A 21,337-nucleotide genomic window follows, 5' to 3' on the forward strand; every position below is an offset into this window, starting at 1 on the left:
GGAGGAGAGAGTCAGTCACACCCAAATTCCTTCTCTCATCAAGGATAAAGTACTGCACAGTGGCTGTTGTATCACCTCATTGCTCATCATAGGCCATTAGGGTGGGCTGGAAGTGGGGGGGGTGGCAGGGTGGGGTGGTGGTTCTGAAAACTTTGAAAATGTCTGTATCCTCATACCAAATCCTTCTCCCATCCTATAATTTCTTATGATTTACAATCCTCAACTATATATGACACTTACGGTCACTAAATTTAGTTACTATCAAACTTAATTTAGATGTTAGCATAGAGGCAAGATCAGTATGTAATGAATCCCTGGCTATGAGTGGCTCCTGGCTAGACCAGGGAAAAGGAAAGCCTAAGTCCCAGCTACTCATAGGGTGAAGTTGTACACAAATTCCATTGCAGATATCTATGTGCATTCTGATCAGACAGCCTACAGAAAGCTGATGGATATGCACAGCAAAATTTTTTGTTTGGCAGGCCTAGTAAAAAGCCTGGATGCAAAGTCAAGGACCATAGAGGTCTGGTTCCAGCCTTACAGCTTGAGAGAGACAAGTAATTCCAGCCCACATGAAGACCATGTCACCACGTAGCATCTGATACCCAAGATCTCAGCTTTTGCTCTGTCTGAGAATTGCTGTGGAAGTTCAAGCTTCTGTCATGCAAGCTCAACTTGGCATCAAGCAAACTCAGTCTGTTGTTGACATAGCTGCTGGTACCAGTATTCATATAGACTCCTGCAGCAGATATCTCAGATTGCTCAAGTCAGTGGCTCATTGGATCTTGCATTTTCTAGGCTCTCTCATGGTTGTAGCATGTGATCAGTAAACTTTTACTTAATGTAAAAACACTTAAGTTCAAAAGATTTTAAACTATGGAAACTCTGCAATCATCTGCTTCTCTTTTCTACTTAGTGAATAATAAAAGTAGGAAATAAGTCATGCTTTGCAAAACATGTCCATCTATTCTCTATTACTCTGTCCATCATTTCTATTACCTGCAATAACAGTGGCAGATGTTGAATCGCTAAGTCTTTGTTGTGCAATGCAGATGAACCCAAACATAAGACTGCCATATTTCTTACTGCAGGATTAACATTTGCAATACTCGGTAGTATCTAAAAGAAACATATTGGAAAACAAAAAAAATACAAATTGTGAAATATATTTTACCAAATAATATTACAACAATGCAATTCATCTATAACAATTAAAAGGGATAGTTAGTTGGCATTCAAATTACTGATACATCAAAAACAGCAAAACTGGCACAACCACACACAAAATAAACAAGTAAGTTTCTTTCCCCTAACACAATTACAGCCCTTTGGCCCACTGGGTCCAAGCTGACCATCAAGCACCCATTTACACTAATGCCATTTTATTTTCCCCACATTCCTATCAACTCCCCTCAGGTTCTACGCCCACCTACACAGTGGGGCAATTTACAATGGCCAATTAACTTATCAACCTGTACGTCTTTTGAATATTTCTGAATGCAGAAAGCCAGAGAGCTTGGCAACTGCAGAATATTTTAAGCTATTTGTCGGTAACATTTGTTCTGTGCATGCGCCACCACCCACACTCCCCACACCTCCAAGGGGCCCCATGTAATTTTAATTACAACACAAGTGAGTGGCATTGTCCTATTCATGTGCAGTGCCACACTGCAACAGATGAAGCTGCTTCTCGCTACAAGTTTAATCAGTGTGCGGAGGGGTGCTGTGGTGTTGGAAGAAATTCCTTAAGCAAAACTAACAGTCACGACTCAAATGGAATTTATGTAAGTAAATGAAGTGGTTTGTGTATTTTTATTTCATAGTGTTAGCCAAGGAACAAATATTCATCAGGACAAGAAAATTCACAGTTCATCAAAAAGTAACAAACTTTGTCTATTCTTTTCCTACTATCAGTCAATATGGGCATTCAAAGTGCACTTGCACCATACTGATTTGAATCTCTATGAGAGTGCTACACTGTTGGAGGTGCTGAGCCACTTTCCACTGAATAACTAGTTATTTATCTATTCTTGCAGCCACTGTACCTGACCAGTCCACTTAACTTTCTGGTCAACAGTGAACAGTGACCCAAACCCGCAACATCCCCACTGCCAGCCCCAGGGACGTTGACGGGGGATTTGACAGTACTCCCATTGAATGTCAATAGTAAGACTCTCTTTTGTTGGCTGGAACTTGTGTGGTGCTAATGTTGTCATTCTTTAGCCACACTTGAATACTGTCCTTGCCTTGCAGCATGAGGGCATGGACCACTTCATTATCTAAAGAGTTCCAAATGTAATTTAACAGCATGCAAGCATCAGCAAACATCCTCTTTTATGAGCTTACAATGGAGGGAAGGTCATTAAAGAAAATGGTATACCAAGGATGCTGTCTGAGAAACTCCTGCACCAATGCCCTGGGGCAGAGATAATTCGCCTCCAACACAGTCCATCAATTTATTTTGTTTTAGCTATGCCTCCAGCCTGTGGAGCATTTTCCTGTCGAATCCCATTGTCTTTATTTTTTTTAAACCAGGACTTCTTGATGCCTTACTCAGTCAAGTGCTGCCTTGATGTCAAAGGCAAATCACTCTCATCTCACTTCTTTCATCCTTGTTTGGACAAAGGCTGTTATGAGACTTGGATCCAAGTGGTTCTGACAGAACTAAAACTGGGATGTACCATTAACTCATTAACATAAACTGCATCACCTTCCATCATTTAAACGACCAAGAGCAGACTGAAAGATCAGTCATTGGGTAGATTGAATTTGTCTTACATTTTGTGAACACAATGCAAGCTGGCATTTTTTCTTCTAATATTCATGTTAATGTTGTAGCTACAGCAGAACAGTTTAGCTAGAGTGGATATGCTAATGAAGAATCTTTAACCCTGATGTTGCCTGGCATGCTGAATGTTTCCAGTATGTTTTTATTTTAGCTAGAAAGGAACATAGTTATAAAGCACAGTTCTTCAGCACTACAGCCAGGCTGTTACAAGGACGTTAGTCTTTGCTGTTTCCTGTCCACTCAGCTGTTCAGATTGGCTGAAGACTAGCTTCTGAGATGGAAACAACCTTAGGAGATTGTGATAGATCATCCACTCAGAACGTTTGGGTAAAAACCTTGCATTTCCCTCCCCAACATGTTGGGTTCTGGAATCATTGAGTCGCCACCTCCTCCAGTTAGGTACCCTTCACCATCACAACAGATCAGATCCATTGTTTGTGAAATCACTCAGGAACAGCTTTAGTGTCAAACAGATTGATGAGGACATGATTAAATAGATTTGTTCATTATTTTGGTGCTGAAATCACCTGCTTCAGGTTCACTCTGATGGTAGTTCACTAGTTTTTTCACTTCCAGAATTAATTTCTTTCCACCATTTAAAGAGGCACATTAGAAGCTTGGTTAAATATATGTCCCACACCATCCAGGTCAAAGCGACAACTTGACTGGCACTTGAATGCTTGCCTCTACCACAGATACACTCGAGGCATTACATACTATGTACAGAATTCACCACATCTCCTAAACCCTACTACTGTCATCCAACAAAATCACGGATAACTGGAGCTATGAACTGCCATCACACACAAGTTCTTTTCCAAGTCGCACGTCATCCTGATTTGGAAATGTATTACTTTCAGCTCACAATCATTTCCTTGGTTAGGGTTAAGCAGTAAATGTTGATTTTGCTTGCAATGCCTACATTTCAGAAATGCAAAAAAATAATTGGCTGCACAGTCCTATTGCATTGGTTTTGTTGTCTGAATTTTCAGTTTTTGGGATAGCACTTCTTTTAGCATACTTAAATAAATCCCAAATCAAAAAAAGCAAAGTTCAACGGATACCAGAAGCTCAAAATTTTAATTAATGGGATGTAGGCATTTTTTTTAAATCACCTTTCACCCCTCACAATCTACATAGAAAATCTTCATGGTATTGAGAACAAAATGCACTTCCTAAAATATTGTTTCAATCCAAAACATTTGATTTACAGACAAACCAGGAATCAGTAAAGAGTCCAAGTGGTAAATATGAAAACCATACCAAAGCTTCTGTGATTCCATTCAGGGTTGAACCCAGACCCTTTGTAACAGCCATTTGTTTGAGAAGCTCATTGCACATGATCAGGCATTTTAACATTGTTTCAGGGTCGTCCTTTTTATGAGGAAAAAAAAACACATGAAAATAATATGTTATTATTCCATGAAAAGTCAAAAAATAAGCAGTTTGTGGATAACAAACCAACCTTTCAAGTTTAATGTGAAGCTTTCACTAGACCCAAGCTATTAATAAACTTATTCACCTCCACCGTCACTATGTTGGTAATACAACTGGGTTTACAAGCTGAACAGAATTACTTTTTAATCAGACATATATTATAAATTATTTTCTGGTGTCTTGAGAGAAAGATACATGTTTTCAATCATCAGTTTTATTTTACAAAACTTTATAATAATCAATCAGAAGATTTTCAGTTATGCTATTAAAACCAACCCAGTTATATCTGTTAACTCTAAGTGGAAAGGACTTGTGCGATTCACAAGACAGAAATTTAATCTCAGAATTAACTGATAGCCACTACAAAAGAACTATTTAAAAAAAAAGCTGGTGCAGAAATTGGAGATTCCGTGTTAATACAATGACATAGCAGGGGGGCAGTGGATATAGCAGCTTTGTAGCCGGTCACTATTATATCTTACCTGGGAATACATAACACAAAGAACTAATGCACAAAGTGTTCCATTCTGAGCAGTGACATGACTACAAACTTGATGAGCAATACTTTTGAGTTTTTAGGATTGTAACTGAATTCAAGTACAAATTAGAATTTAACGCTGAACAAAGAGTACAGTTAAGGGTTGAGAGTGGGATTGGTGGGAAAGCTCAGTTACATACCTAAAGGGACAATTATTATGTTAGTTAATGGTATGAAAAGGTCAACAATCAATAAATTGCATACATTTATTCATATCTGCTTAACTTGAAGAGATGACTATTAGTTATTAAGATTTCTTTTAAAAGGAATACCTTTTCAGTGTAAACTTCTTTAACTTCTGGTTGTTCAGTTGCCTTTATCATTTCAGTTCTGATGTTTTCCAATTCCTCAATTTTCTGCTTCAACTTTGAAGCAGAAATGAAATCCTGGGTAGCTATACTCTCTTCCAGTGCTTGTTTCGCTTCTATCAGTTGAACTTTAATATTGGCAAGCTGCAAAAGGAATTAGAAAAGGAAGATGGCCGTATTAACACAGTAATGCCCAGGTATTCATAAAACTGGGCTAGAATTTGCAGTTGGGATGAGCAATCACCCTTGCAAATGGTGTATCAAAATCTTGGCTTTTTTTTTTAAAGATGAGAATCATGACAGACAGTCTCAACAGTCAGCATAGCCAAAAAACTAAGCTTGCCTTCTAGCAATACTTAAAATTCTTCTAAGTGTCCAAAATATTCAGAAACATTCTGAAACTACTAAGCAACAAGTCGCAAATAAGAAGTTTCAAATATTAAAAATTAAAGTCACTTAAATACTTCTAAATAATTAAAAATATTAAGGCAATACCTAACAAAAAAATGCATGTCACCTTCATTCCCTTCTCCCTCACAGTCATTCCTTTCCATTGAAGTGATGGGCTTAGATTCAGCAGGCAGATTTTTTAGTATACTAACTGCTCTGGAATTCACAATGTTTATGTTACACCACTAGACTCCCAACTTAAGTGCTGCCAAGAAAGTGACAGTGGAACTTGGCTAACAAGTTCAGAACTTATGCACTTCCAGTTATGGAGGGCGAACGCCGGCAGCATGGGGTAGAACTGCCAGTATTTCCCAGCACGTTTCACCCCATTTCTGGAGTTATAGCTGCTCGGCACTTAACAGAATTATAGTTTACTGATTTGTTTTATGAGCACCATTAACCCTCAATTCCAATCTTTTGAATTACAATGGAATTGAGAGTGGACAATAATTTTTACATCAACTTTAATAGATGACTTTTGCTTAATCACCCAACATATAATGTAAAAAGCCAGTGAAGTTATATATTACATTGTAAACAGATGGGGAACACATTCAGAAGCAGGTTTGATTAATGGTTCTATAATATTGATCCCTTTATTTTGTTTTTCCTCTCATACCCACTTTTTTCTCTGCAGTTGTATAATCACCATTAAAATAAATGGGCTTATTGATATGAAACTTGGTCAATACCGGCAAAGGATCAACAAGAGCAGATTCCCCAAAGACAGTAGTGAAGAATTCCAATAAGCTCCTACTCCACCACTATTGTCTATGCAGATTCCAGCAATGGAGTGCATTCAGGAAATTTGTCAAGAAAGCTAGGCCAACAAGATCAAGACTTCCACTTTTGTGAGGAACTACCAGAAGAACCCAGCATAAATAGAGCCAAAAAAGTCTATTTGCATTCACCTCTTCCTCATCCATTTCCTTCAATGCCTTTCAATTAATTGTATTTCTTATCATTGTTCCTTTTAAATTGTCACACTTCTCTATATTAAACCATACCTACTAAACATTTGCCCATTTGTTAGTCAGTATAATATATGCAGATTGTTTTTTATAACACAGATTGATGATTAACAGGAGGAACTCTTCAATACAAGATGTATAAACAAAAAATGGATAAGAGTGTCCACTAAGAATGTTCCCATATGTAAATGAAAGTTAAAACTAAACAAACTTAAAAACAAGGTACATAATCCAAGACCTAGTAAAATCTTGTTTCCTATTGTTTAAATCCAGATTTTCCTAATAATGGTGCAGCGATGGCACTTATCATGAACCTCAATAAAATCTGGCTACAAGATTCCGAGAGGTCATACATGCTAGATGCCAAAGAGTGATTTTCCCTGGTTGGAGAGCCTAAAACTAGGAGGTTGTACTTTTATGATAAGCATTCTGCCATTTACAGCTGAAAAGGAGAAATTCCTTCACCAAAGAGGAAAATAAATCTTTGAAATTCTCTGTTATGGATGCCACCTTGGATGATCCAAGGTAATCAAGGAGTATTGAGTTTGGACAGTGGAATTAGACAAAGATAATTTTAATATGATTGTTTAGCATATTAATATGATCATATTAAAAGGCAGAGCAGACTTTTTCTTTCCAGCGACCAGAGAGTGGAGAGTGCCGGAAATTAACGAGGAGCGATTTTTTTTTCTTTCTAGCGTTCGGGATAGTGGCAAGTGACTGCGCAGGCGCGTGACGTCACTCGGAAGCGCACGGGCGATTTAAAAGTCGGAGGGTTACCTTCAGTTTTTCTTTCCAGCGACCAGAGAGCGGAGAGTGCCGGAAATTAATGAGGAGCGATTTTTTTTTCTTTCTAGCGTTCGGGATAGCGGTGAGTGACTGCGCAGGCGCGTGACGTAACTCGGAAGCACGCGGGCGATTTAAATAGCAGACCAACATATCTAGCGGGTAGCGTCAGAGCGGGCAGCTGAGTGAGAGGGAGCAGAGTGGGTTAGGCTTTGGCTCAACGGGCTTCGGTGAGAGCGGGAAAGAGGCGAGACTAATAGAGGGGGGTAAGTTATTAGTTTATTTGTTGAACTCAGTGGTATTCAGCAAGATGCATCTAGGGTTGGTCTTATGTTTGGAGTGTCAGATGTGGGGACCCTGGGAGACTACCAGACTCCCCGATAACTACATCTGCACAAAGTGCGCCAAGATGCGGCTCCTCAAGGAACGGATTGAGAGTCTGGAGCTGCAGCTCGATGACCTTCGGTTGGTTAGGGAGAGCGAGCAGGAAATAGATAGGAGTTATAAAGAGTTTGTAGACAGCACCTCTGTGGCAGTCCCCCTCAAAAACCGAAATCTCATTTTAGATTCGGTTGGAGAGGATAACCTGATAGAGGAAGACCTCAGCAACCGGGACCTTGGCACCGTGCCTGGTACTGTGGTCCAGCGGAGGAAGCAAAATGCAGTGGTTATTGGGGATTCTATAGTAAGGGGTACGGATAGCAGATTCTGCGATAGCAACAATGAGTCTCGGATGGTGTGTTGCCTCCCTGGTGCCAGGGTACGGGATATCACGGACCGGGTCCAGAATATTCTGAGGGGAGAGGGTGAGCAGCCAGAAGTCTTGGTACATGTAGGTACCAATGACATAGGTAGAAAAAGAGAAGAGGTCCTGAAGGAGGAATACAAGGCATTGGGGAGAAGGTTGAGAAGTAGGACCTCAAGGGTAGTAATCTCAGGATTACTACCTGTGCCACGTGTCAATGATAGGAAGAATAGAAAGCTCTGGCAGATGAATGCGTGGCTGAGTGACTGGTGCAGGGGGCAGGGCTTCAGATTTTTGGATAATTGGGACCTTTTTTGGGGGAGACATGACCTATTCGCTAAGGATGGGTTGCACCTAAACTCCAGAGGTTCCAATATCTTGGCGGGAATGTTTGATTTAGTTGTAGGGGAGGGTTTAAACTGATCTGGCAGGGGGATGGAAACCAGGATGTTAGGTTACAAGATGCTAAGGTAAAGGAGGGAGTTTATAGAAACAGGATGGCAAGAAGGACAGGCAGGTGAGAAGTCAGGATAATTTGCTGAATAATAGAAGTACAACAAATCAGGATGTTAGGATACAGAATGTTAGGATAGGGGATGAGGTATATAGGAACATGTCTAAGGTAGTATGTAGTGAAGATGGTAAGAAGGATAGACAGGTGGAAAGCCATGATAATCTGCTGAACAATAGAAGTACAACAAAATTAATAGCAGATACCGGACTAAACGTACTATATTTAAATGCACGTAGCATTCGGAATAAAGTAGATGACCTAGAAGCACAACTACAGGTTAATAAATACGACATTGTGGCAATCACCGAGTCATGGCTTTATGATGGATGTGATTGGGAACTGAATGTCCAGTGGTACACAGTGTATAGGAAGGATAGGCAGGTAGGCAGAGGGGGAGGTGTGGCCATGATGGTTAGTAGTGATATAAAATCAATAGAAAGGAAGGATATTGGGTCAGAGGAGGTGGAATCCTTGTGGGTGGAGCTAAGAAATAGCAAGGGTAGAAGGACAATAGTAGCAGTCATATATAGGCCCCCTAATAGCAGTCAGGAAGTGGACGATAAGTTGCAGTTTGAGATAGAAAAAGCATGCCAGAGTGACAATGTGAAGATAATTATGGGGGATTTTAACATGAAGGTGGACTGGGAAATCAAGAATGGCGGTAGTACTCAGGAGAGGGAGTTTGTGGAATGTCTAAGGGACGTTTTTCTAGAGCAACTTGTTGAAGAGCCCACCAGGGGATCGGCTGTTTTGGATTGGGTGCTGTGTAATGAACCGGAGGTGATTAGGGAACTAAAGGTAAAGGAACCACTGGGAACCAGTGATCACAATATGATTGAGTTCAGTTTCAAGTTTGAGAAGGAGAAACTGATAACTGGTGTATCGATATTTCAGTGGAACAAAGGAAATTACAATGGTATGAGAGAGGAGTTGGCCCTAATTGATTGGAAGAGTAAGCTGGCTGGAGGGACGGCAGAGGAGAAATGGAAGGAATTTCTACAGGAAATAAGGAAATTGCGGATAGATATATTCCAAGAAAAAAGGTTTTTAATGGAAAAAAGGCACAAATGTGGATAGCGAGAGAGGTGAAGGCTAAAATAAAAGCAAAAGGGGCGGCGTACAAAGAAGCAAAAATTAGTGGGAAAACAGAAGACTGGGAAGCTTTTAAAAACCTGCAGAGAGAAACTAAGAAGGTCATTAGGAAAGAAAAGATGAATTATGAAAGGAAGTTGGCGGATAACATTCGAAAGGATACTAAGAGTTTTTTTTAAATACATAAGGTGTAAAAGAGAGACACGGGTTGATATAGGACCAATTGATAACGGTGCGGGAGCTATTACAATGGACGATAGAGAGATGGCAGAGGAATTGAATGAATATTTTGCATCGGTCTTCACCGTGGAGGACATCAGCAATGTGCCGGTTAGTCAGGAGTCTCACGAAATGGAATTGAGTTTAGTTAAGATTACTAGGGAGAAGGTGCTAGGAAAACTAAATGGGCTAAAGACTGATAAGTCTCCTGGACCGGATGAGGTGCATCCCCGGGTTCTGAAGGAGGTGGCTTTAGAGATAGCGGAGGCATTGGCGATAATTTTCCAGAAATCGATAGATTCCGGTGTGGTTCCGGAGGACTGGAGGGTCGCAAATGTAGTTCCGTTGTATAAGAAAGGTGGGAGGCAGCATAAAGGAAATTACAGACCTATTAGTCTGACGTCAGTGGTGGGAAAGTTATTGGAATCTATCCTCAAAGACGGGGTTACGGAATACCTAGAGGCGCAAGGCAAGATAGGTCCTAGCCAACATGGTTTTGTGAAGGGAAGATCCTGCCTGACCACCCTATTGGAGTTTTTTGAAGAAATCACAGGTAAGGTGGATAAGGGAGAGGCGGTAGATGTTGTGTATTTAGACTTTCAAAAGGCCTTTGATAAGGTGCCTCACAAGAGACTGATTAATAAGATGAGAGGTCAGGGAATTACGGGTAGGATAACAGAATGGGTGGAGCATTGGCTGGTTGACAGGAAGCAAAGAGTAGAAATAAAAGGATCTCCTTCTGGTTGGTTACCAGTTACTAGTGGTGTGCCGCAGGGGTCGGTGTTGGGACCGCTCCTTTTTACCTTGTACATTAACGATTTGGATGATGGAATAAATGGTTTCGTGGCTAAGTTTGCAGATGACACCAAGATAGGGGGAGGAGTAGGGAGTATTGAAGAGATAGGAAGGTTGCAGAGGGACCTAGACATTTTAGGAGAATGGGCAAGGAAATGGCAGATGAGATTCAATGTAGGGAAATGTGCAGTTGTACACTTTGGAAGCAGAAATAAGCGGGCAATTATCTAGGAGGAGAGAAAATCCAAAGCACGGAAGTACAAAGGGACTTGGGGGTACTTGTGCAGGATACCTTAAAGGTTAACCACCAGGTCGGATCGGTGGTAAAGAAAGCGAATGCTATGTTGGCATTCATTTCGAGAGGTATAGTGTATAAAAGTAAGGAAGTGTTGATGAGGCTCTACGGGGCACTAGTGAGGCCTCATTTGGAATAATGTGCGCAGTTTTGGGCCCCACATCTTAGGAAGGATGTGTTGACGTTGGAGAGGGTTCAGAGGAGATTTACGAGGATGATTCCAGGAATGAAAGGGCTTACGTATGAGGAGCGTTTGTTGGCTCTTGGACTGTACTCACTGGAGTAAGAAGAATGAGAGGGGACCTCATAGTGACATTTAAAATATTGATAGGAAAGGACAGAGTAAATGTGGCTAGGCTGTTTCCCTTGGTGGGTGAGTCCAGGACCAGAGGGCACAATCTTAGAATTAGAGGGTACAGTTTCAAAACAGAGATGAGGAAAAATTTCTTTAGCCAGAGGGTGGTGAATTTGTGGAACTCCTTGCCACGTACAGCAGTGGAGGCCAGATCAGTGGGGGCATTCAAGGAGGAGATAGATAGATATCTAAACAGTCAGGATATCAAGGGATATGGGGATAAGGCCGGAAATTGGGATTAGAATAGTTTTTTTTCTTCTTCCCCCATTCCTCATTTCTATTTCCCTTTCCTTGGAGCAGACTCGATGGGCCGAATGGCCTGCTTCTGCTTCCTTGTCTTGTGACCTTGTGACTCAAATGCCAATATTTTTCATTTCTTATTGCCAGCTCAAAATTAACAATTTGAATTAAATGTCACATGCTGCCAAAGTTTGGCTGGATTGGTACCATAACCACTACGACACTGTATTTGATATGTATTTTTTCTTGCCAAAAATAATTATTTTGCCAAATTCTGTAAATTTTGGCAAAATTCCTTCTTGTGCCATATCAGACTAATACTACTAGTCTGGATCTTCTTTATCATTTTACTATTTATCTAATGCACAACGTTATAACATTGATTTCCTTCTTGGTACGAAAGGTACCATACAAATTGCAATTTCAAAGCCAACCTTCCAAAACCATCACTAAAAAATAAGTCTTTGTCCATTTCCCAATTTTCCACATTATTACTTCACTTTTAATTCAATCATTGGCATGTAATGTAATAAAAATATTTTTCAGGTGTGTTAAATCTCCAAATTGTTAATTTGGTTTTTAAAAGGTACTTCATGTTAAAAATCATATAGAGCCAAAATAGCCACTAGTCTAAATAGTTATACCTTGACTTGTCTCTTCCTTTCTTCATCAGCATTCTCTGGTACATCAACCTGAATAGTTGGCTGTCGGACATCTGATATTATTTCCGCAACCTGTGATATTAAAATTATAATAATTTACCTGCTGCTCAAACTGTCAAGTGTTTGCAAAAAATAATAGCAGTAAACAAACAGAATCCAAAAATATTCTCTTTGTACAAGAAAAGGGTTGTAAAGGGGAGAGGTGTTGTTAATCAGAGACTAGAAAGGAAATTTACTCATGGAGGCAAAGGGTATGGCTGAGGTATTAAGTGAGTACTTTACATCAGTCTTCACCAAAGAAGATGCTTCTGAAGTCTGAATGTAGGAAGATGTACAAGTACCTAATGGACTAAAAGTTGATAAAAAGGAAGTATTAGAAATGTAGCTGAGCATAAATGGATAAATCACCAGGTCCAAATGCAATGCATGTGGGGCTGCTGAGGGAAGGAAGGAAGGAAATTACAGAGACTGTAACCAAAATCTTCCAAATATAAAGACATTCTATAATGTTGCAGAAGATTGGAAAACTGCAAATGTTACCTTTTGTTCAACAAAAATAAGGATAAACCCTGTAGCTAGAGTCAAGTTAGTTTAATCCTGGTGTGGAGAACATTACGGAAACAAATCAGAAACGGAATTAGCAGTCACTTGGATGCACAAACTCTTTAGAGAAAGCCAACAGGGATTTGTTAAAGGCAAACCGTGTCTAATTTGATAAATCTTAAGATGAACAACAGAGAGCAGTGAGAAAAATGGTGTTGATATGGCACATACGACTTCCACAAGGCATCCAATAAGGTACCACATAATAGTCTTGTCATTAAAATTAGAAACTCATGAAATAATAGGAATGGTAGCAATTTTTCTACCCATCCTGTTAAGTAATAAGAAACAGTGTGTAGTAGTAAAAGGAAAGTGTACAATGGACATCTACAAGGATTAGTACCAGTATCACAGCTTTTCTGAATATACACTAACGATTTACATTTGAGTATACATGCTATAATTTCTAAAGTTCCAGAGGATATAACATTTGGGACATAGTGAACTGTAAGGATGTCAATAAAAGCATTTAAGGGAAATATAGACAGGCTGATGGAATAATTATGATGTGCAGGGGCGGGGTGGGGGGGAGGTATAGGTGGGAGATTAAATTTATTTGCACAAGGCTGAGAAATTTGAAGTGTCACATTTTGGTAAGAAGAATGAGAAGATATATTGTAAACTCAAGGGCACAATTCCAAAAGGTGTACAAAAACACAAATCTGGGAGTACATAACCCTGATTTGTTGAAAGGGGGAAGGACAGCAGAGAAAGTAGTTAAAAAAAATAGCATAAAGGATTACTAGGCTAAATACAAGAGCAGGGAAATTATGAACTCCTTTTATAAAACACTGGTTTGGCACCAACTAGACCAGTTCTGGATACACACTTTAGAAAAGGTTTACTACAATGATTCTGGTGTGAGGGACTTCAATTATGTGGATGGACTGGAGAAGCTGGGTTATTTTCCTTGGAGCAGATAAGGTTGCAAGGAGATCTGACAGTGGTATTTAAAATCATGAAGGATATACGTAGAATATATAACTGTTTCTATTGATGGAGATTTCAAAAACCATGGGGCATAAAATATAGGTGACTGACTAATGAACCAAAAATGACAAGAGAATTAAGAGTCTGGAATAAATTGACAAGGATAGCAATCAAAAGAGAGCTGGATAAGTATTTGAAAAGAAAGAATTTGCAGGGCTAGGGGGAGAGGACAAGAGGGTGGAACTAGCTGAACCAGTACACTCGACAGGTTGAATGCCCACCTTTTGTGGTACAACCATTCCAGTATTCTGTGATTTAATTCTGAATGTCTGCACATACTTTCTCAATATGGAATTTTCAACATACCACATCTCCGGAGTTAACAGGGAAAGACGACAAATGTAATATTCACTCCTTGATCAAGGGTATCCTCTAAACCACATCATCCCCTCCAAATTTCATCTTTCCCTGTTGGGATCATTTAAACCAGGAACTCACCATGTCCAATACAACACAACACGAGGAATAACAATGAACTGAAATAATCTAAGATAGTACTAGAACCTAAAACCATTTATAATTCACATTTTACAATAACCTTCACTATCTTAGGTCATGAAACTATCAAATTGATTTCAAATTCTTAAGTCACAAATTCAGTTATCAGTTATCATTTTTCATTTATCAGTTATTATCTCAATTTCCTAGACCCCAAACTGAAGATTTTGTAGTTCATAAACACAATGATTTTTTTTCAATTTTTTACAAAAACCCAGTACTTTCACACACACAATTAATGATACCAGTTTCTTTTTTAATTTTTATTTCCCAATTATTTAATTAACAACTTAAATTCCATAGATGTTATGATGGGATTTATGCCTCTGTGAACTTGCATCTACATATCAAAAGTCTGGATAACTAATTCTGTTTGTTAACCAGTATATTACTGTACCCTGGGTCATTAAACATTCTTTTTTGTTTTCCCCAGCAGAGATGCCAAGAATTTCATTTATATACAAAAGCAGGGTTTCTAATGAATTTCTAAAGTCAAATCATGAAGCAGCTCTCAGAAAAGTGGAACTACTTGCACTTATGCAACAGATGAGCATTGATCATTATATCAAAATCAGGAGTTCAACATCACAGTACATGTTGGAATTTAATCTAGTTACTACATTTGATACTCATAATGTGGTCTCCTCTGCGCTGAAGAAATTAAACACAGATTAGGTGACTGCCTTGGAGAGCATGTCTATCAATACATAAGGGTGACATTAACTTCCACCTGCCCCTCACTTCAATCCTCTATCCTACTCCCACTCTGACCTCTGTCCTGGCTTTTTGGACTGTTCCAACAAATCCCAGTGCAAGTACAACAAACAAATTTTCATCTTCCATCTAGGTATGCTTCAACCCTCAAGAGCTCAACAATGAATTCAATAATTTCAGGTAACGTGTCATTCCAATTTGTGTGTCAGAACTACCTGGCTCCAGTGTAGGCACAGAGCGCATTCAGTGGATCAGGCAGCATCTGTGAGGAAGGTAGAATTGAGGCAGAATTGGCACTTTGGATCAATGACTTCCTCTGATGGGTGTTCATCAGTCTAAGACAATAGATCCGTTTCTCTCCCCAAGGACGCTGCCTGGCCTGCTGACTGTTTCCGACATTTTCTCTTTATGCTTCAGATTTCCAGCATTTGCAGTTTTCCTGTTTTTCATTTCCCAACCCATTCTAATATAATTCACTTTTCCTTTCTCCACAGATACTGCCTGTCTTTTCCCATCATTCTCCCTTACTTCAGGCTTCCAGCAACTACTGATGCTCTGTATACTACAGTTCTAGCATGTTTTTTTTATATATAAACAATGTCCCTTTTCTCCTATTTACACCTCCTTCATATAAATTAGCTGCCATTAACAAGCCTTGGCTACCCTCTCTCAATCAACACCAATCTGTCTTCTCTTGGTCTCCAACATATCACGTTTTTTTCATTCCTCCTTCTTCTCTACAAGTTTAAATACGCCAGTTTTTTTTAAGCTCTTCCAGTTCCAAAGATAGACCATCAACCTGAAATGTTAATGCTGTTTGTCTCTCCAGAGATACCACTTTATCTGTTGAATGTTTCCAGAATTTGTTTCAGTTTCAGAATATATTTTATTGCAAAAGGATTTCAGTGCAAGGGTAGATATCTTGCTCCAGGTATATAGAGTCATGGTGAAGCTGCAATCTAGAATATTCTGTACAGGTTTGGTCTCTCTGTCTAAAGGATATACTTGAAATAGAGGGAATGCATTAAAGCTATACCAGATTGATTTCTGGGATGGAGAGTTTGTCACATAAGGAGAAGTTGGTCAGAAAAGGCCAATACTCATGCTTTAGGAGGAATGACAGGTGATGTCATCAAAAAGTACAAAATTCTTACAAGATTTAATAAGTGCAAGGTTTACACTTCCTTTGGCTGGGGTGTCTACAGCCAGGGATCGGAGACCAAAATTAGGAGGCAGTTATTTAAAGATAAGAAGAAATTTCTTCACTCAAGAGGTTGGAATTCACTACCCAAGAGGGTAATGGAGGCTCAGTCATTGAGTATATTCAAGATAGATTTTTTTTAAGATATTAAGGGAATCAAGGTATACAGGATTAGTGCAGGAAAGTGGTGCTGAGGTAAAAGATCAGTCATGATCTTACTGAATGGTGAAGCAGGCACAAGGGATCCTGCTTTTACTTTTTTTATGTTCTTACATTTATAGATAAGCAATAGAATTCAATGCGCTAACCTGACAAAGTCAAACAACAGTGAGATTTTATAAGAAATTACAAGCTTGGAGAAGAAGCATTTTCAGCAAGTGTCATTAAAGTTGTTTGTCAAAGTCACAGTCTAACCTTATGGAACAAGGTACTCATATCTGTGATAATCGTATCATACTGCAGGTTGCCAGAACCAGAGTCCACCCTTGTGACTGCATTTCTCTCAGCACTCATAAACCGAGTATAGTGATGCTCCAATGGATTACTGATGCACTATACTGGGGAGAGAACAACTGTCCTATTGGCACTCTGGAATCAAGTACTTGTAATGTCATTTGGATTGTCTGGAAGAAAGGGTGAAGTGGGATTCAGTGTTTAGACATGGTCTGAAATTATGATGATTATGCTCATTTATGCAAGATCCAAGCCAAAGCAAAATTTATTGCTCAGGACCAAAACATACAGTAGCTCTGTTTTACCAATGAAGTGAATAATTGCTCAAATTAATGGTTAAATGAAACATGTATTTTGACACATTAAATCTTCCTAGCAGAACTGCACACTTACCAGCCAAATCCTTCTATCATCATCTTTCTGGATGCTGAGCAATTGTTTCATCAATTTTGCTACAAGAGAACTTGGTGTATTGGGCAACAGTAGAATTTCCTTCAACACTGACAGCATGCATTTCCTGGCAAATCAGACCACAAAAATCAGAATGAAGCAGCATCTGAAGACTCTGGTTGCACCAAAAATTCCATCAAAATTAAAAGAAATCCCATGCAGATTCACAAGCTCCAACTTCAGATGGCATTTATTAAGCATCACTCATATTTGTATTACAACTGTGAAGTCCATGAGATTAAACACGGATGGTTTTGATTGGACAAATAGAAGAACACTGCTGAACATTTGATTTTCATACTGGAGAGAAATGTGCAGCAGTCCTTTCAGACAATTGCTCTCTCTTATACATTAATGACCTGGTCTTAAACATACAGAACATTATTTTTTAAATTTAAAGAGGATGCAAGAATCAAAAATGAAGTTAACAGGGAGGAGCGCAGCAGCAGACTCTAAGAGGGTACAAACAGAACTGAAGAAATGGGCGTATACCAAGCAGATGAAACTTAACTCTCGGAAGCATAAATTAATTCACCTGGGTGGGGGGAAGGAAATAGAAGAGTGGCAATGGAAACTAAATGGTACAATTTTAAAAGGCAATGGAAGAACAGAGATAGATATTTGAAAAACATTTGAGGGTGTCAGGAAGGTGTAGGTGGACTTAAAAGGGTTTAGGGGACACTTGGTTTTATAAATAAAAGCAATAATAAACTTTATAAAATATTGGTTATACCACCAGCTGGAGTACTGTAGGGAGCTCTCTTTTGGAGAGATGTTGAGACGATAGAGACGGCATGGAGAACAGTACCAAAGAAATGGAACTTCAGTTACTGAGTGGAGAAACCAGCAATGTTCTTGTGGCAAAGAAAAATCATGGAGAGATTCGACAGAATTGTTCAAAAGTCAGCAAGAAATTTCATAAGGACAGATAAGGTACCATTTCTAGTGCCAGGTACTGTAAGTAGCTAGAAGTCGTAGATGCACAAATGAACCAGAGTAACATAACAAAATTATTTAAACAAAAACAACAGTGCAAGTTATGATCTATAATTCACAGCCTGAACAGATTAAACTAACTATCAAAGGGGAATTTGCATGAATGGTTGAAGAGAAAAATATAGGGCTACAGGAATCAAGGGTCAAGAAGAAAGGGCAGGAAAGTGAATTTGACGAGCATCAGGTCAGCCACGATCTTATTGAATGACAGAGCAGGCTCAAGGGGCTGAACAGCCTTCTCCTGTTCCTGCATCTTATGGCCAAGGAAGTTGCAAATAATTAAAGCAATCTATTAAAGTCCAGCCATATGCACAATCAGTTCCTTATCATAGTATTCCATGTAGTTGTACAATGTTGATGAAAAAGAAAATTGGGTGTGGTGTACAATGGACGGCTCCTGTGGAGAAAAAAGTTTTACCACCATCCCTCAAAATTTTTAAAAACTTAATGATATGACAAACTACTATCATTAGCACTTATGTTAACAGTATAATTCCACACTGTTTGCTACCATTGAATTTAATAATGACTATGTAGAGAATATCTTGAAGATATCTGTTCCAATCTATTTCCAATATTAAAAAAAATTAACAAAAGGTCTCAAGCTGTTATTATACATGAAAATATTTCATCATATCCAACTTTAATTAATTGGTTACTTATTCTCCAAGCTCTGAAAATTCAAGGTAATTTTATCAAAATGTACCTGCCACCCTCTTCAGATGTATCCAGGCAACTAACAAGACTAAGCAGCTCTTGGCTTATGAATTCTTTCTTCATTACATCTTCAACTTCTGCAAAGTCAGCTTTCATCGATTCTTTCAGGACAGGAAGATTTTTCAGGTATCTAATAGCATAAGGAATAGATAGCAAGTTGTAAACTTACTAAATTTTTTAGCTTTATTTCCCTATCCCTCTCAATAACTGCAAAGGTAGAATTACAAGTTAAAGGAAAGGTTTGTCTGTTGTAGACTTTATCTCTATTTATACATGCAATATGTAAGCAGAGATGAAGTCTACAGCAGACAAACCTGAACAAATAAAATCCCCACTGCAGGAAAGCTCTGGAGTCAATAGACACAAAATCTCCACTTCCACACAGGATGCAACAGCTAGCACATGGTACATGACAAATAGTTCATTAAACGTACCTTAGAATCAGAATCAGATTTATTCTCACTGACATATGACATAAAATTTGTTGTTTTGCGGCAGCAGAACAGTGCAAAGATTAAAAAAAAGTTTATAAATTATAAAAATAAACAAATAGAGCAAAAAAAAAGGAATAATGAGGTAGTGTTCACGGGTTGTTCAGAAATCTGATGGCAGAAGAGAAGAAGCTGTTCCTGAATCATTGAGTTTGGGTCTTCAGGCTCCTGTACCTCCTCCCTGATGGTAGTAATGAGAAGAGGGCATGTCCTGGATGGCAATGGTCCTTAATGATAGATGCCACCTTCTTGAGGCACCGCCTCTTGAAGATGTCCTTGATGGTAGGGAGGGTCGTGCCTATGATGGTGCTAGCTGTTTATAACCCTTTGCAGCCTCTTGCGATCCCATGCATTGGAGGCTCCATACCAGACTGTGATGCAACTAGTCTTTGGTGACATACGAAATCATCTCAAACTCCTAACGAAGTACAGCCGCTGGCGTGCCTTCTTCATGATTGCATCAATGTGCTGGGCCCAGGGTAGATCCCCTGAGATGTTGACGCCCAGGAGCTTGAAGCTGTTCACCCTTTCCACCGTTGACCCCTCAATGGAGACTGGTTTGAAATATTTTCTAAGAAAAAAATTTACCAATTTCTGAAGACCTGCTAGTGGTGACTTTCATAGTGACATGTACAACTCCCAAAGTGCAATGAATGTCCAAGTCTGTTAGATGACATGAGCACACAGCAAATGGATGGCAGAAGAAGGCAGGGCAAGTGCTGGTAGAGTGGGTATCTATCAGCTGGAGTCACAGAAACAATGTTGTTTCAATCATTTCCTAACAAAGTGCCCAGAAGGAAGATTACAATGAATGCCACTTACCAATCAGTTGGTTTACTTGTGCAGCACTCCATGTCATTAGTCACATGCATTCAAACTTCCCTCCCAAATCACCCAACCAACCACACTCTAGAGGGACTTCAGGCCACATAAGGTCAGGAAGCAACAGGTAACTGAGTAATTGACAATGTCTACCTGAGAAGCCAATCAAAATATACCTCCTTAGCACTACTATGATAACCAAATTCTTGTCCTCGCTAAGTACAAGTTTGATGTCCAAAATCTGGCTGTCTGAAAACCAAATATTTCTAGAAGTTCAGATAGCTGGTAGTTCTTCAGCTTTATCACTTCCTTTCCAACTGTGCACCTGTATAGTTTCTTTGTGCCAAGTGGACCTGACCCAACCAAGTGCAGGACCTTACTTTAGTAAATAGTTAACATTTGGACATCAGACTTGTGCTCTTAATCAGCCAAGTGATAGAAGAATGACTCATCTCCAATTGGACTGTGCTACACGTAGGACATGTCCAATTAACAAATTACCAGATTCCAAAACAAGTCTGTAAAGTTCCCAGGTACATTTACAACTAAAATTAATTCCAACAGATTGAATTCTAAAGTCCTGTATGCACTGTTAGTTCAAATATGCTACCAGAGAAATTTCTGACAATCACCACAGCTGACTAATTTGCACCTGAATCAAAACTGTTTAATTTCCTTCTCTCTCTCTCTCTAAGGAGATTGTTCAAAGATTGACCACTCAACATTCAAATAAATTTTGAATTTATCCCAATCAAACTCAACTTCAACATTTCCTTATGACATAGGACACAGCTATTTGGCTCAGTCTATTCCTGCTCAGAGCAATCCTATTCCACCATTAATTTTCCCTACTCTCGCTATATTCCCATTAACTTTCCCCCAGATTTTACCAACTACCTACACACTAGCAGCAATTTAGATTGTGGCCAATTAACTTAGCAGTCTTTGGAATACAGGTGAAAACCAGAGCACCCAGAGGAGTGACAGGTGATCACAGGGAGAATGTGCAAGTTGCACAGATGGTACTGGAGGTCAGGACTGAAACAGGATTGCTGACACTGAGGCAGCAGCTTTACTTGCTATGTGACTATACCCCACATGATCCTCTGGTTCTACTTCTCTGACTAGCTGAAACAATGGCCTACAGCATCTAATCTTTTAAAATTATAAAATTAGCAATCTTATTTTTCCCTCTTGTAACGAGACC

The 21,337-nt window shown here is 39.2% G+C and overlaps 1 protein-coding gene across 1 annotated transcript in view; it reads right to left on the bottom strand.

The window, feature by feature from the left end:
* Window positions 1-21,337, bottom strand: part of ncapg (non-SMC condensin I complex, subunit G) — a 50,058-nt gene that overhangs the window by 12,645 nt on the left and 16,076 nt on the right. Inside the window, exons 9-14 of the mRNA XM_052040187.1 lie at window positions 18,807-18,947; window positions 17,048-17,171; window positions 12,178-12,267; window positions 5,036-5,215; window positions 4,052-4,162; window positions 1,000-1,119 (exon numbers count right to left, since the gene is read on the bottom strand). Coding sequence (XP_051896147.1) covers window positions 1,000-1,119; window positions 4,052-4,162; window positions 5,036-5,215; window positions 12,178-12,267; window positions 17,048-17,171; window positions 18,807-18,947 — 766 coding nt within the window. The remainder of the gene's footprint in view (window positions 1-999; window positions 1,120-4,051; window positions 4,163-5,035; window positions 5,216-12,177; window positions 12,268-17,047; window positions 17,172-18,806; window positions 18,948-21,337) is intronic.

This window comes from Pristis pectinata, chromosome 2 (assembly GCF_009764475.1).
Source record: "Pristis pectinata isolate sPriPec2 chromosome 2, sPriPec2.1.pri, whole genome shotgun sequence".
Taxonomy (NCBI): domain Eukaryota; kingdom Metazoa; phylum Chordata; class Chondrichthyes; order Rhinopristiformes; family Pristidae; genus Pristis; species Pristis pectinata.